The sequence below is a fragment of the Camponotus vicinus genome, unplaced genomic scaffold (genome assembly GCF_025532165.1).
Source record: "Camponotus vicinus isolate PSW18456_S1 unplaced genomic scaffold, iyCamVici1.0 SCAF_11, whole genome shotgun sequence".
In the NCBI taxonomy this organism is placed as follows: domain Eukaryota; kingdom Metazoa; phylum Arthropoda; class Insecta; order Hymenoptera; family Formicidae; genus Camponotus; species Camponotus vicinus.
The window spans coordinates 10,864,699-10,880,999 of record NW_028141947.1 but is presented as its reverse complement, the minus strand read 5'-3'; the positions used below and the strand labels follow the sequence as shown (position 1 = coordinate 10,880,999).

General features: G+C 28.9%; 3 protein-coding genes across 9 annotated transcripts in view; 2 read left to right on the top strand and 1 right to left on the bottom strand.

Moving 5' to 3' along the window:
• The window catches only part of Spoon (A-kinase anchor protein spoonbill), a 177,214-nt gene extending 172,919 nt beyond the window's left edge, over positions 1-4,295 (top strand). For 4 of the 5 annotated variants that reach the window (XM_083082352.1, XM_083082355.1, XM_083082353.1 and 1 more), the window contains 5 exons: positions 140-922; positions 1,090-1,602; positions 1,683-1,898; positions 1,986-2,119; positions 2,205-4,295. In XM_083082352.1, coding sequence (XP_082938478.1) covers positions 184-922; positions 1,090-1,602; positions 1,683-1,898; positions 1,986-2,119; positions 2,205-2,303 — 1,701 coding nt within the window. In that variant the 5' untranslated portion in view covers positions 140-183 and the 3' untranslated portion in view covers positions 2,304-4,295. The remainder of the gene's footprint in view (positions 1-139; positions 923-1,089; positions 1,603-1,682; positions 1,899-1,985; positions 2,120-2,204) is intronic. The other variant, XM_083082356.1, reaches the window with a different exon arrangement.
• A 277-nt stretch (positions 4,296-4,572) lies between these two features.
• LOC145961851 (transmembrane protein 19) lies at positions 4,573-8,523 on the top strand. 2 transcript variants are annotated; one of them, XM_083082358.1, is made up of 7 exons: positions 4,573-4,816; positions 4,941-5,262; positions 6,237-6,347; positions 6,649-6,936; positions 7,079-7,183; positions 7,348-7,563; positions 7,687-8,523. In XM_083082358.1, the coding sequence occupies exons 2-7, from the start codon at positions 5,109-5,111 to the stop codon at positions 7,839-7,841; spliced, it is 1,029 nt and encodes a 342-aa protein (XP_082938484.1). In that variant the 5' UTR covers positions 4,573-4,816; positions 4,941-5,108; the 3' UTR covers positions 7,842-8,523. The 2 variants fall into 2 exon arrangements, with proteins under 2 accessions (XP_082938484.1, XP_082938483.1); XM_083082357.1 differs by having other exon boundaries at positions 4,573-5,262.
• A 655-nt stretch (positions 8,524-9,178) lies between these two features.
• On the bottom strand, positions 9,179-14,088 carry Eloa (transcription elongation factor elongin A). 2 transcript variants are annotated; one of them, XM_083082349.1, is made up of 9 exons: positions 13,923-14,080; positions 12,777-13,484; positions 12,374-12,698; positions 11,295-11,479; positions 11,046-11,215; positions 10,880-10,971; positions 10,607-10,806; positions 10,224-10,506; positions 9,179-10,150 (listed from the first exon to the last, which is right to left on the bottom strand). In XM_083082349.1, the coding sequence occupies exons 1-9, from the start codon at positions 13,989-13,991 to the stop codon at positions 10,074-10,076; spliced, it is 2,109 nt and encodes a 702-aa protein (XP_082938475.1). In that variant the 5' UTR covers positions 13,992-14,080; the 3' UTR covers positions 9,179-10,073. The 2 variants fall into 2 exon arrangements, with proteins under 2 accessions (XP_082938475.1, XP_082938476.1); XM_083082350.1 differs by having other exon boundaries at positions 12,374-13,484; positions 13,923-14,088.
• Between the last annotated feature and the right edge of the window lie 2,213 nt (positions 14,089-16,301).

Here is a 16,301-nt window from a genome sequence, read left to right as displayed (position 1 = left end):
TGAAACATATCGTACCCTCTTATTAATTTCATAAAAATGATTTTGTTGTGATTATCATTATTATTGCGATAGGCATCACTTAAGTGTTAACTAAAACAATAGGGCTTGAAAGAGCTGTGCATATCTACCTCGATTTCAGTATCAGCGAATTTCCAGTAACGGCAGCTACCGTGGACTCGCACTATGAATTCTCCGATTCATGTACAGTTAGCGAAATGGACGATACCGGCGATGGCTTTTGCCATCGCTTTCTTTTGGTACAAACGTCGTCGGATAGACAGAGCTGAACTTCAATGGAATGATACAGGGGGAATCGTGAAATCGAATCACGAAGAAGAAGCAATTCTGAGCGATACGAAAGAGATTGACACAAGTTGCAACAACTCCAGCGTTCAGAAAGAGATCGGCCAACCCTCGATCGACTGCTGTTACAGTCCACGAGAAAAGCCGTTTCGCATCGAAAGAAAAGTCAGCGAGAACGTAGACATCCCGATTAAAAAATCAACGTCGCAATCATCTTTTTGTAGCAGTAGTCAGTTGAGATGCACGGAGACTGACACTATGTCCAAAATGGATGTACAGTTGAGCGGCAATCCGAATGCTAGCTACTTTGATATAATCGCCAGGAGTCAGAATGTACCTAGCAAGTCCGACGTTACGGTAGTCAACAACACAGCGGAGATATTTCAAGTTGTTGAAAAAGAGCAGAGTCTGCATTGCGAGATGGAATCGCAAAAGTATATCGCGGATGAATATCACTATGAAGAGGATAGACAGCAAGCTGAAGTACACACCATCGAGACTCAGGGACAAGAGACCGATGAAAGAGACTCGGCCAATCACAGTCCGGTTTCCGGAGTTCTGGAAGGCAGCGTTACAGATGAAGCCAGGAGCGAAGGAAGCACTACGGACAGTGGAAAAGGTGAATTATTGTCGATGAAACTTTTTAATTTATTAATTTGAAAAAATTTTGAAATTCTTTAATTTATTAATTTGAAAAAAGGTTCGATTCTATCTCTATAATATATATAAACAAAAAAAATAAGGTGAAAACAAAATTCATAATATAGACATAATTTTTTTGTTTAGGTGGGAGTATCAATGGATGCAGGAAAGATAATATTGTACCATCCGTTTATGAGTTTGCTATACCACAACATCTGGTCGGTAGATTGATCGGCCGTCATGGTAGCTTTTTACAGAATATCCGTACAAAGGCAGACATCAGCATATATGTAAATGATCACCCCTGTGATGGCGATCATAAGATTTGCTCGATACGAGGAAGTGTTGAGAGAATTAATGTCGCGCTTAAAATGATAAGGCAAAAGTTCCCAGAGAAAAGGTTCCCGGAAGTAACATTAGAGGAGATCTCGACGATACCTCAAGTAAACGAGGAGGTTTCATATAACATCTCCATGATACGTTCCTTGTCCCTGATTGATTGTGTTAGTAATGACGTCTACGTCTCTCACATGGTTAAGCCGAACTGGCTCTTCGTTCAGCTTTCGACTCATCCATCGTTCCACCTTCTAGAAAGTTTAGAAGATAATATGACGTGTTGGTATAATAACGTAGAATTACCATTGGATGTATTCAATAGTAAGTAACTTATAATATTTTATGTTTGTATAAGCAAAATTATACAGAATATTTGAATCACGAAATGCATTGTTTTGTAGAGGGTACTTACGTGGCTGTAAATTGGAACAAAAAATGGGTCAGAGGATGTATTGAAAAATTAGACCCATCGGGAGAGAAGAATATAGTGCGACTAGTCGATTATGGTGGCTACTGGACGATTAAGAACTCGCAATTTAAGCCGTTGATTGTGGATTATCTGAGTTTGCCTTTCCAAGCAATCGAAATCTTTATAGCCTATATTCAGCCAAAAAACGGTAACTATATTGATGCTACATTACTTCTTCCTTAAACTGTAAATTATTTCTTCTCAGATATTTAATTATTTTTTATTTCTTATTTAGGTGAGTGGTCACCAGAAGCTTATGACTTGGCATATCATCTCTGTAAAAATAATGGGATTGGTCAAGCCGTCATTGAATACCGTATTAAAGAAAATATTTATACTAATATTTATTTTAATGTCCAAAATTATGGAGTAAGTATTTATCATTCAAATATTACATGATATAAATCTCTTTGTGTTTTTGATGTATGAACTCAAATTAATTAAATTTTTCAAGCTAATTTCCCTCGCTGACGACTTGATATCGAAAGGCCATGCGGAACGTGTAGCAGGGGAACATACAAAATTGGAAACACTTGAATCTATCTGTACATAAGAGTTATAAAGAACTCTATCATTTTCAAATTTCTTACCGAATCATAATGCGTAATTCACAATTCTTAGCCGGTATTGACTAGAATCTAGTGTAATCGCCATCGGTAATTCATTAACAGTGTTGAATTTAATTTGTCCTTTGACTTTGTCTAATATTTACTGCGCTAAAGTCGCTGTGAATACTTTGACATACATTCTTCCTAATAGGTTGGTATACATATAGAAATATAATAAGTAAAATGCGATATATAAAATATCCTAATATAGTGTGAAAAAATAACTATATTTAACTGTACACAGAAGGTATACAGAAATCTTAATCGCGTTTAAGCAGCATTTATAATACTTTTTTAAGTATTGCTCAGAAAGGAAGATGCGCGTTCTGTAAGCATAGACTCGTGGATTCAAACGAGTTCTGACAAGTACAAAGGATTTGATTTAATCCGGTAATATAAGAATTCTTTTTTTATGATAACTTTCAAAATTGCATTTCTCTGATATTTTCTCCTTTTTATTTAAAAAACTTTTCACATTTATAGTTATTTACAAGATAAGTTTTTCAAAAAAATAGCTTCAAATAAGCACTCGGGAAATTGCTTTTGTTGCCTCTATTATAAATGTCTCAAGACTGTTATAAAGATAAATACAAAAACATCGCGTTTTCCTCTTCTAAATCTTTATTATACTTTTGTACATAATGTAAAGTATATTTTCAATTGTCTATGTAGAATATTTACTTAGTAAGAGAAAGAGAAAACCCTAAAGAGAATTTTGCTATATAATGTTAATCACATAACATAAAGTAAATAATGACTGGATTTTACTAGCATTATACATCTAAGTTGAAAATTGTATTAGATAACTCAGACGAATCTGGAAATTCGATTTTATGTGACTTATATCCATTTCTGATTGGGGAGAGGCGATTCGATAATTCATTAAGATATATCACTAATTTAATTTTGCGCTAATTTTATATTGTATCAAACTATCTCATTGTCGTAAAAGCTATTGTTAAATGTGATATTTCATTTATTATTCCCGCGTGTTCTTCAAATTATGTAAACATAGTTAATCTAATTTATCTTTAAACGTTATTTTTTAATAACGTATATTTTGCGTAACTTTATTATCGTAGTATAAAATAATTGTTATTTTATGCTTATACCAATTATTCTCTTAAAATGTATGATTTTTGAGACATTTTTTCGGTGTTTCAAGACTAAACTTTTGGATTAATCCAAACATATATTGTATGTATTTCATTGTTTACTTAAATATTGATGATTATATTTACGCGATTATTAGCTAATGCTTTTTTTCTATATGTAAAATTTCGGTATAGTAGAACTTGATTAATTGAAAAAAATCTATTTCTTGTGTAGTAAGCTCAATTAAAAATGTAATTTGGCAATTATAAAATGTTAATACTGTTGATTGGAAATAATATAGAAATATTTTTCTAGGAAGATATATATATACACATATATATATAAGGTTACAGTCACTATACCGCTCACACTGTATATGCTTTTTCGCGCGCTGCGACTAAAACGTTATAATTTATTATATTTCTTTACATTAGCAGTTCTCGACAATACAGCGACAATATAGCGCAACAAACATCATTACGTGATAATTATTCATAATTAATTATATCTTGTATATATAACATGTTGACAATTGACTGCAATCTTTGACTTAAATTTTGTACAATGCTTCATATATATTAATCATTATTATATTAATTCAGTAAATTATAAGTTCACTTTGTATATACATCTCAGTATAACTTTTTAGAAGTTATTAAACCTGTGTATTATTTTCATTACAAATTCTTATATCTTTTATATATACATCTTTTATAAAATAAAATGTAATAAAAATTGCAGCAAAGAGAGGATTATGCCAAGAAAGTTACAGAATTATACTAAGATTTACAGCATTGTTTTGTATTGTAAAACAGAAATAAAGATGTTAGTAAATAGCTAAACTTTAGTAATATACAAATATTTCTTTTCTATGTTTGTGTTCTACTAATTTCTTGTAAAGCTTGTATATAGTCGATTTTCTTTGTGTTTCAAAATCCTTTAAGTTTTTATTTAAAAAATTCATGAATAATGAATAATCGAGGATTCATGAATATTCAATTTTATGTTCTATTTTCTGCTGTAGTTTCCTTGCTCTACTTCTTTCATACTTGTCACGTGATCACTGTAAGTTGATTATTTCTATTCTACGTTTCTTCTCATTTTTAAATCAGCTGTTTTTTTCCTATTAATGCCTATTTCTACCAACGTCGTTTAACTTTAATCTTAGCTTAACTCACTCTTTGTCTCCTAACTGTTCTTTTAGAAAGAGACAAAGAATGAGTTAAGCTAAGATTAAGTTAAACGACGTTGGTAGAAACAGGCATAAGATTACCTCTTACGTCGATGGTCTCTTTGTTCATGTTTATATATGAGCACGTCACCGCATTAAAAACTAAATGAAATCTAATAACACAGAGACAGAGTATGTAATATTTATATATCGCGCGAAATACAGTAAGCGCAGTTGGAAAGAACAGACTTTACACAGTGCGTCGTATCTATTCGTCAAAATTCCATTAAAATTCCACCTTGTTTATTCTGAAAAGTCACGTTGCGTATTCGTGGTGCTGTCACAAGGACGACAAGGTTTCGCAAACAGAAAGAAGTTATTTCCCTGTTATTCCGTATATTGTGTTGGCGTTCAGTGAAAACAGCTTCTCAGTGATCAACTTACGCGACTCGAATTTACGTTGGATTTACAAACTTTTCATGATATGAGCTCTCTTGGAAATCACGAAGAGACCCGGCACTCTCATATATTAATGCCGGTGCTCCTGAGTGCCTGCGCGATTCCGATCTCGATGCTCTTCTGGATAATAAACGTAGTTTACTCGATACTGTGGCCAGACACCAGAAAATTCACGGAAGGTTTTGTATATTCAATGATGAAAAGATACTCGAGTAATTATAGGTTAGAGAATACGCACATATATAACTGTATATTAAACTTATGTTCTATTAATTATGTTTCTATTTGTTTTCGAACTATTTTTTTGATATAATTAAAAAACAACTGTAAATATAAACATAAAAAAATAATAGAACGTGGATTGCGTAACGTCAATGCCATATAATTCAAATATAAAATATATTTAGCGCAGTATAAACAAATTCTTTTGTAAGGAGTAAGGAGAAATTCTGATGAAATAATTGGTATAATCGTTCTTTGTGCGATAAAATAAAATTTTTGTTTGTACATCTCAACTGGCAGGTTGACACAATCATCAGCTGGCATTTGTACTTTCAAGAGATGGCAGAACTATTATGTGGTTAAAAAAATGGCAAATTAGTAATTTATAAAGTGCGTAAACAATAGTGACTTATATAAACGCATTATCACTTTACTTTATGTTTAAATGTTATCATTATATTATCTGCGTTACTTGATTTGTTACAGTATGTTAATAACACAAGAATGAATAATACTCAACTGCTCAACTGATACTGTGAAATATCCAAGGAATTTCTTATAAAGAATTTTTTTGTATATTTTTGTATTTGTATAATGTTGTAAAATTGTTGTTTCTTTAATTGGATAAATATTTACATTTCATTAAGATAAAGACTGTATTAACTTGCATACAAATCAACAACATGATAAATAGGAATTTAATTTGATTAATTATTATATACTGAAATCAATTTTAGCAATTATATTTCAATTATATTATTTCTTTAAACAATCAATACTTCTGTATTTGGTAAAAATGTTAGCTCTATAAAATCTAAAATGTTTCTTGTTTTAAGTTATGGTTGCATTATATTCATAAATAAAATTGCATTTAAACTTATGACATTTGTCAGTACTTAAAAGAATTTTAAAAGAATTATTTTTACTTTAGAACACTCAATTATTTCACCATGGAGATGGTTGGCAGCAATTATCATTCCATTGTTGTTCATGTTTTGGGGTTTACGCAAAAGAAGCCTGAATGCCAGTGGTGCAATTTTTGGTAAAGAAATATGTATATAATATTATAATATAAATTTAAGAAAATATATAGAATAAAACACACATGCACATACACATAATACAAAGAATCAAATATTTTAGCTAATAAGTCAAGAGAAAAAGATTAAATAAACACACACACACACACACATAGTCAGTTAAAAGTTGTTTACATAATAAATAACACTTATCGATCAAAAAACATCTTTTGAATTGAATTATATTCCATAAAATTATAGGCTGCCATAAGATATTAAAAAGATGATTAATTAATTTGAATATATGAAATATTTTCATTTTAGGTCTCTTTGTGGGTTTTATTTTGACACTATCAAGCTTTGCTCACTTAACAGCTCTTGCGACATTTTTTGTCACTGGATCGAAAGTGACAAAGTTTCGGTCCAAACAAAAGAAAAAGTTTGAAGTTGATTTCAAGGAAGGTGGCCAGCGAAACTGGGTACAAGTGCTGTGTAACAGCGGTATGGCTACGCAATTGGCCTTATTATACCTTTTGGATGTCGGAAGCGGAGAAAGGCCCATCGATTTCGACAAGGAATACCGAAGCTCATGGTTGTCCATTGGGATATTGGGTAACAAGTCAATATTTCAATTCTGATAAAATGACAGTACAATTATGATATTTCAATTTTGAAAAAGCAAATTTTAATCTTTAAAATGCAAATTTTTAATTCTTAATTGATCTTCAAATGTGGTTTTCAATTTATTTTTTAGGAACATTTGCATGTTGCAATGGTGATACATGGGCTTCAGAATTGGGTACAGTGATCGGCACAAGTGATCCTTTCCTCATTACAACAAGAAAAAGAGTGCCAAGAGGTAAGAATATTAATTTTGTGGGATACTAATAAACAGATAAATTTCATTGATAAAATAGAATTGTTATATATGCAATTTATAGGGATTAATACTATCATTTCTTTTATAATAAGAGATTGTTAGAAATATAATGAATCTAAAATCTTTGTATTTTAATATTCAAGGAACGAATGGTGGTGTATCATGGATAGGTCTATTATGTTCCACCATTGGCGGTTTAGTAATTGGGCTTCTCTATTATATAGTGATATTAAATACTGTTGATACAGCTGTATTGCAACTAGCAGCCCCACAGTGGCCTATCATAGTTGTCGCAGCATTTGCAGGCTTATTTGGCTCCATTCTAGATTCCGTCCTCGGCGCGACTTTACAATATTCAGGTAAATATACTTTCAGATCTTGTGTTTTTGAGTACTTTAAATTTAGAGTTCTTATATAGTTATTAATCCATAGTATTATCATACTATAGATTATCATACTATAAATAATAAGTAACTTTTTAGGAATAGATGAAAAAGGTCTTATAGTTGAGCGGCCAGGAAAAGGTGTAAAACATATTTGTGGTAAACAGCTTCTAGATAATCACAGTGTTAATCTTCTTTCTAGTATTGGTATCGCCCTCGTTCTTCCGAGAATAGCTAATATTTTCTGGCCATAAAATTTCAGATTTATTTAAAAATAATATTTTATTCATTATTTTTTATTTATATAAAATTTATATAAAATAATCACTTACGATTTTGTATATCTTATATATCTATATGCTGTACTCAGGGAAAAAATTATTTTAAAAATTAATCAAACCAATCTTGTTTATGTATAAGATTATATTTAGTTTATCAATTTTTATTATAAACATGAATTTGAAATTCATTTTGAAAAATAATGATAATATATAAACATTGAATTTGCAAATTAGATTTTATTTGAGTTTTTTTTTTGTTTAATAAATATTCATTAAATAATTAATATATATACATATATATGGTCTTATATTATTTTCTGTTATTTTACAATATTACTTAATGAAACATGGGTTGTAAAAAAATACTTTACAAAAGGCTCATATTTTTATTATATAATTTACATGCAATGTTCATGTGGCATTATTATATGCTGCAACTAAAAATATTTCTCGGATTAGAACAAATTATAGGATTATTTTACGACGATGTTTTCTATATCTATAATATGATGTATATAAGAGTGACAACATGATATATTATTTTGATACTACGAAACGGCTCAAACTAAAATCAGTATTCTTATATATTTATATATTTAAATATAAAATATGCAAGATGTATAAATATATATCTCACAATATACAAAGAATCATATTTTCTTTAGTTAGACTTTTTTTGAACGAAATTATATGAATGATTATTATCAAACAAAATTAATTCCATTTTTGTAATTTAGAGGTAAAATAAAGCATTTTTAGGGAAAGAAAGGAACATGTGTAAGTATACTTATATATTTTTAACATCATACATCATAATAAAATTTATTTTTAAATAATAAAGTTGAAATTACTTTAATTAAAATATTAAGTCTCCTATTCTTTAATCATATTCTCAAAGATTAATAGCTAAATTCGTCTTTCAATTATTATTCGATTGAAATGCAATAATAGAGAGTTTCCTCAGGGATATAATATATTATTAAAATCTAATCAAAATAAATAATATTATAATATATATCAGTTCTTAGAAAATGATATTAAAATTCAATATTATCGTTATCTCATATATATATGTATATGAGATAATGATATCTCTTATTTTAATAATATTTATATAAATACGAAATAATTAGGTACATATTTATATAAAATAAAAGATAAAAACATGGAAAATTTTACATTGTATATAAATTACAGAATTTTGATCAGATTATATATATATATATATATATATATATATATATATATATATATATACACACATATATAAATTCTAATTTTTAAAATTTTTTAATGAAAAATAAGAAAATTCGTTTATATTAATTAAATCATATTTTATAAATAGATTATTATGTATATATATTATTTTATTTTAAATTTATAATATCAGCCACAAGATTATAATAAAAATAAAAGATTATAAGAAATTTTTACACCACAATTACATAATTTAAGCAAAGTAGATTGATTAAGCACCTATCTATACTTGTTCTTATGTCTTGTCACAATATAATATTTACATAATACATTCAGATATATTTATATAAAAAATTGAAATCAAAATCACAGCAATATTCAACGCACGAAATACGCTTCCACGTTATTCCTGAATCGACATTTGACACGTGATAAGTTTCTACAACACAATCCAAAAACTTTATATTTCACGAATCTAAGAATTTTAGATTAGAAAATATATGAGCCAAGAATTTCTAGACCTAAAAATGAGTAACCATCAATTTCATCTATTTATTTTTGTATATCTATCTTTTAATGAATCTAATTATATATATGAGGATTAAGAATACACTCTCCTCAAAAAGGAATTTATATAGCTGTGAATTATTGATATAATTTCGAAAGAAAAGTGTATCGTAACTGTTGGAAATTATTTGTTCTCCTATGGATTTTGCATTCAACTGGAATAAGAGGATAAGTTCCTTCATATAATTGAATAATTATATGCAATTACTTATGTATTGAAATCATTACATATGATTCCTTGCACATGAATATTTAAAAAAGAAATAATATTATGCAAAGATTCACAGATTCATTGCTGTATCGAGATCGCGATCGATATCAAAACGATATAAACGCGTGCGCGCGAAACGATGACAAAATGTACAATTTTATTATTTATTGAAATTGAATATAAGAGATCAATGGAGAGATCTCTATAATATTTATAAATTATCACTTCCACTACCGCTTGTAACGCCCTTTTATTAGTTGCAATGCCTTTGCCATAAGCGGTGCTTTTGTCTTTTTTACACTCGATGCTGATAAATATTAATATAATGTATTAGCAGTAGTAAAATATGATGGAACTAAATTATCAAACTGTATACTTACTTGATGCTTTAAATCGAGCCATCGGCGGTGGTGGTACAGCAATATTAGTTGCGTTATTAGTCGCTCCACCACCGGTCAATTTTTTCTTTACACTAGAGACAGTGGAAGGTGTAGCATTGGCTGTGCCATACTTTGCTTGTTTTTTCAATACGTTCCGCGGTGGCTTCACGACATTGTCTACGTATGCAAGTTTAGTGGATCTCACTGGGACGGATTTATCTATGGATTGTTTGATGTTGGCGGTGAGTGTTTTCAGTTTTGCTTCTCTTTCATCTAAGCAGCGCTGTATAACATCATAGTATAAATAAAAGATATCAATTCATCTTAAGAATATCTTCATATATTTCTTTTCATTATCGCTTTAGTTTTATAATTCAACCTACCATGTACATCTCGCGCCACGATTCCATTTCCTGCCTATCATTATTCCTGAACTCTCGATTACAATGATATTGCCATAATATGTCTGTATCTTCTATAAGATATGGATTATAATGTTCTAACATAAATAATTGATCAGCCGTAGCGCGTTCTAGGATTGGCTTTAATATATCATATGGTACACCGCCGGTAAATTCAAGCGCTGGATAAAATGTTCATTGTTAGAATATTGATATATTAATCGCATAATAATTGCAAGAAATAAAAGTGTTTACCATCGATATTTTCTATCAATACTCTGATGCACATTTCGTACAGCGTTGGCACACTTGTGTAACCCACCTTGTTTCCAGAGTACACTTTCGTCCTGGAATGAGAATAAACAATAATAATAGAGATCTTGAGGCAAAATATTATTTTGTATCGGAATAAATGAATAACCTTTGATTTTTAAAGTAAATCATATTGTCGACAGATTTGATTTCTTCTTTGCGTTGAATTGGATTAATATATGGCAGTGGCTTGTAATTGGGACTGATTTCAGGTAAAGTGGATGATAAATCTACGTTCAACGGTTCTAGCTTCACATTCGGGGCTAAAAGGGACAGTGGCTGCAAATCAAGTTTTCAATCGTTACAATTATTTTTTTCTTTTAATATTGTTGAAAATAAGTGACAAAATGCAAATTACGTTTGAATTTTCGCCGTATTCTGGCTCAGATTTCACTGTTGGCGTCTTCTTGTTACTAATCGGGGGAGACAGCCGTTCCGTTTTAATTGATTTACTAGAAATTAAATTAGGTGAATTATTATGACGTTTTTTCGTTGATAGCTGAGGCATGGTGCACATTCCAAGTGCTTCTGCAAAGCTTGCACCTAAAAGAAAAAGTCAGAGATATAATTTCACACTTATAGCTATCTAATTATCACATGATTCGAAATTTTAATTATTATAAAATGTTTACATTTACTTCTTATATCAAACTGCATGAAAAGCAATATAATTTATCTTTGTAATATGAAATATACATCATGTAAAATCATATGCTATGAATTAAAAAAAAAATCTTTTATTGAATATAGAAATTGCCATATATATGTATGAAATATTTCAAATTAAATTACTTTTTTATTATGAGAAATTTAATTTAGAAAATAATATAATTCTGTTCTCGATTATTCATATTTTCAGATAATCTCTAATTAAATTTCTTACATAAAAGTTTTTGCAGATTATAGTTAAAAATTGAACATACACTTATTTACATATTATTTATTTATTTATCAACTTTGCAGGTATATTTCTATATTTTTGGATGTAGCTTTCATATAAAAATATACTCTAAGATAACTTTTAGGGAGGGCAACAATATTCTAAACAATATGCATAAGTTTCCATAATTATAAAAACTATAATTAATCATTTTATATATATATTATACATCAGTATTAATGAGACTTGAGATGTAATTTTTGCAATATAGTTTTCAAATTTTATAATTTGATCACGAATAAGAATATAAAAATTCAATTAATACTATTAAAACTATTAATGTATTTTGAGCAATTAAAATTTGAAGTAAATATAAAGGTAAACAAAAAAAATGTTGAATTTTTAGCACATCGTTTTAAAAATTCGTCATTTTTGTCGAGTTTTATCGAATCTTGTCAAGATTGTAAAAAAAAACTTAACAAAATAAAATTAATATAAATAAATGAATATATATGTTTAAACAATGAATAAATATGTAAGTTATTTCTTCAACACACCAGAATTGCAATCTATTCCTTCATCGCCTTTAATCTCTTGCATTAACCTAATCTTTGTTTCTTTTTTCTTCTCGTGCTTATTCTTATCCTCTTTTTGCTCCTTTGTCTTGTCCCTATCTTTACTCTTAACATGATCCTTATTACTAGAGGAACTAACTCTTGACTTGGAAGTTTCCTTGGTAGAATGATGACTGGAATCCCTTTTTTTATCATGTTTATTATGACTTGTATGTTCCTTTATTTTATGTTTTTGTTTTTCACTACTGTCCTTTGTTTTACTGCTTGATTCATCAGATTTAAACTTATTAGAACTTCTGGACTTTTCCTGCAAATACTTTTTCTGTTTATCATCTTGTTTGTTTTTATCATCTAAAGGATGTCCATCTTTTACTTTAATTTTTACCTCTATTTCAATTCCAGATTTTGAATGGGAATGATTTTTTTCTGAAATGGATAATTGAGGTTTCTCATCATCAATTTTGCTATTTGACAATTTTCTCTTCTTGCTTTCCTTTGTTGAGGAATTTGAATTATCTACTTTTCTCTTTCTGTTATTATCTTCATTAATCTCAGTCTCCTTATTATTCATTTTTTTCGGATTATCATTGTCATTAAGATGATTTGTTGAACTATGGACTTCTTCTTTCTTCAGACTGCTTTTACTAGTTTTCGATTCTTTGGATTTCTTTTCATTCTGTGAATGGTGTTTGGAAGAATGTCCACTTTTTTCATACTTTTCCTCTGATTTTAACTTGGATGAATGCATTGTATTGTGTTTTGTAGATGGTTCACTTTTGTTTTCCTTATATGTATGTTTTAAATTTGATGCTTGATCAGATAAGGAGCTGTTTTCTCCGATACTTAGCTTTGGTGAATCTTGGTCAGTGTAATTTTCGTGAACATCAGGTACACAAGTTTCATCCTCATCTTCTTCATCACTGTTATCTTCATTTGCTACCATTCTTTTCCATTTGTAAACTAAAGCTTTAGAAGCATCACCTACACTACCATCGTACTTTCTGAAACTATTCACAGTTCTTCCTACTCCTGTCTCTTGAAGATGTTGTACTGTCACTGGTAGATTATATAACTTTGAAATACAATGTAATATCTGAAAATAATTATATATAAAAAATAATGTTATTAAGATATGTAAATTATGTGCAAAATGTAGTGAAATTTCAAATCAACTTTTTCTTTTAGCAAAAATTGAAGACCACATCAATTGTGGCGATATTAGACATATCAAAATTAATAGTAAAACGATAGTAATAAATTAAAAAGCACTTTTTATACAGTGTATTAAAATTTCAAACACAAGTTGTATTTCAAATTATTTCTCATGATGATATGCCGAAATTTCTAAAAAAGACGTAACAATGTAATAGTAATTTTTAGCGATCGAGAAGATAAACTTTATAAAATATTGACGCGTTCATTTTACACGGTCTACGGTTATGAGGTTATATAGTATCGTGTACATCTAGTAACTATTCACATGAATTATTGAACATCGAATATTTCGATAACGCTATTTCATCATACGTACTCGAGCTTCGTTATCACCGCATTTCTCTAAATTCCGTTGATAATGACAAATTTTATCGACAATAGACATATTGTAACTGATTGCAACTTGCAAGCTTGCAACTACCAGCTGTTCGCTGCCAATATCGCTGGAAAAGATCACGACATATGAACGCGAATGAAGAAAGTTATGTGCTGATGAAAGATCACACACGTATGCTGGCTTATGGCTGCGGTCAAGGGGACGCTGAAGATGCTTTGAAGCGTTTGATTGACCAATCAGGGTAAAAGGAGTAAAGATTTCTTTAACCTGATTGGTCAATCAAACGCTTCAAAGCATCCTCAGCGTCACTTTGATCGCAGCCTATATCATGTGTCAGAAGGACCAATCGAATATCTAATGTACGGGATGCATGTTCCTTACATCAGACATATGATTGGTTGATTCCTCTGTATAATCATGATGTATAAATATCTAGACGTGACTACTTGACATTCAAACCGGAAATGGGCGAAGGTATTATAAAAAGCTAGAAGGTCAACATTAATTAATGCGAATTCATAATAATATCGACATATTAATATTCTTCAATCATCTTCCATCCATAGCATATTTATAAATCTTTATTATGTATTTTAGCGCGATAATAAAAAGATTTATCATTAGCAGATAAGTTGACTTCCTGCAGTTATGAATTCCAGGAATTTTGAATCTCGAATATTAGTTATCGATTGATGATCAATAGAGAAATTTGTAGCGAAGTTTCGTTATCACTTTTTGATTGAGAGCGCCACTGATAACATCATTAAATAGAAATACTTATATCAATTATTAACTATAATCTCTCTTAATTTTAGATTATTAAAGGTAGATTCTTTGAGTGGGAATTGAAATAAAAGAAGATTTGTGCTATACTTGTTACACTATTGTTATTGTTAGCAAATATCTCGTTAATTTAAGAGAAGAAATAACAGAGTTATCAAGCTAATAATATTACGCGATGACTCCTGTTCTTTATGCGATTGTTCTTCTTGATAATTGCTTATGTGCTGTATAAACAAATGGATATTTGAAAATAAGGTACGTTTGCAAAACTATAATTGATAATTCTTAATGATTTAATTTTAATTAATAAAACTCTATTTTTATCCTCTTTTATAAATAAACAAATGTAAATTAATAAAGAGAAAAAAATTATTATTAGAATAGATGTTATTAGAATATTATCAGAATATTTTTTAAATATAAGTACATATAATTACATATAAGTACATATAATTACATACAATTTTTATAATATAAGTACATGTATAAGCACATATAATTTTGAAAAATATGTAATTCCGACTCGGTCTGGCTAATATAATTCATTGCATTCAATATATTGCTAGTATTCTAGGTTGAATAAATTTTTAAAGTCTTACAAGAAGACGAAATAGGAGAAATGCTGAAGCATTTAAGGAAAATTATGTAGAAAGTTTATATATCATGTATTTATAATATTAGAACATTACAAAACGTGCGTTATTTAGTCCCTTCTACTATGTAATATAAAACGAGAAAAAATATACATGAATATCACACAGAGAAAGAAAAAGAGAGAGAAAGAGAGAGAGAAAGAGAGAATTCATAATATTTATAAATATTTAATTACTTTAATATTTATAAATATTTAATATTTAATTACATCTTAGTTCTATAACTCATTAACATACACAGTCAACATGGTTTTTATACTTTAAAAACATTCAATATTTGTTTTTTATGTTCTAGGATCTTGAAATATCAAATAAATTTACAATATTCTGATATACTTTAACTAATTTTGCTCTTTTTTATTTGAATTATAGGAGCTCTTTAAATATTCAAGTTTTGCTATTACACTTTCAATTAACTTTATGAATTGTTGAGTTTATGAATGATTAATACATTTTTTATTGAAATAATATGAATTTTTGTGCCAATATATACAAAGTATGCGATTATCTATGGAATTATCAATTAATATAATTAAGTAATATATAATGTTGGCGAAGTCTACGATATGTCAGCATAAGATTGTTATTTAGAAATTAATTGATACGATAATTTTTTTTTGTTTGTTTATACAAGGACAAACGTCGACAAAATAATTTTATTCAGAGTTGTTGCAATGATATAATTGCGTCTACAAAAAATTAATTGTATAGTAACTAAGATTACTATGTCAGATATCTCCTTAAAAATTTTTTGTCGATAATAACCTTTTTTTTACAAGGAGAATCATGATTATAAATGCAATCAGTCTCAAGAGAGCACAATTATCGATCCATATAAAGTGTTTTATAGATTCAACATGAGCATATTTAAAAATTATTAATTCATCATTTGCTTGCGTGTGCTTGTTTGTTGCGCACTATG

Excerpts from the sequence above, each read along its gene's own strand:
- LOC145961851 (XM_083082358.1), top strand. The coding sequence starts at position 5,109 with ATGAGCTCTCTTGGAAATCACGAAGAGACCCGGCACTCTCATATATTA. Across the intron at positions 7,184-7,347 it reads AAGAAAAAGAGTGCCAAGAG|GAACGAATGGTGGTGTATCA; the intron begins GTAAGAATATTA and ends TTAATATTCAAG. Across the intron at positions 7,564-7,686 it reads CGCGACTTTACAATATTCAG|GAATAGATGAAAAAGGTCTT; the intron begins GTAAATATACTT and ends GTAACTTTTTAG.
- Eloa (XM_083082350.1), bottom strand. The coding sequence starts at position 13,991 with ATGTCTATTGTCGATAAAATTTGTCATTATCAACGGAATTTAGAGAAA. Across the intron at positions 11,480-12,373 it reads AGGAATAGATTGCAATTCTG|GTGCAAGCTTTGCAGAAGCA; the intron begins GTGTGTTGAAGA and ends TTTTTCTTTTAG. Across the intron at positions 10,151-10,223 it reads GGCTCGATTTAAAGCATCAA|CATCGAGTGTAAAAAAGACA; the intron begins GTAAGTATACAG and ends AATATTTATCAG.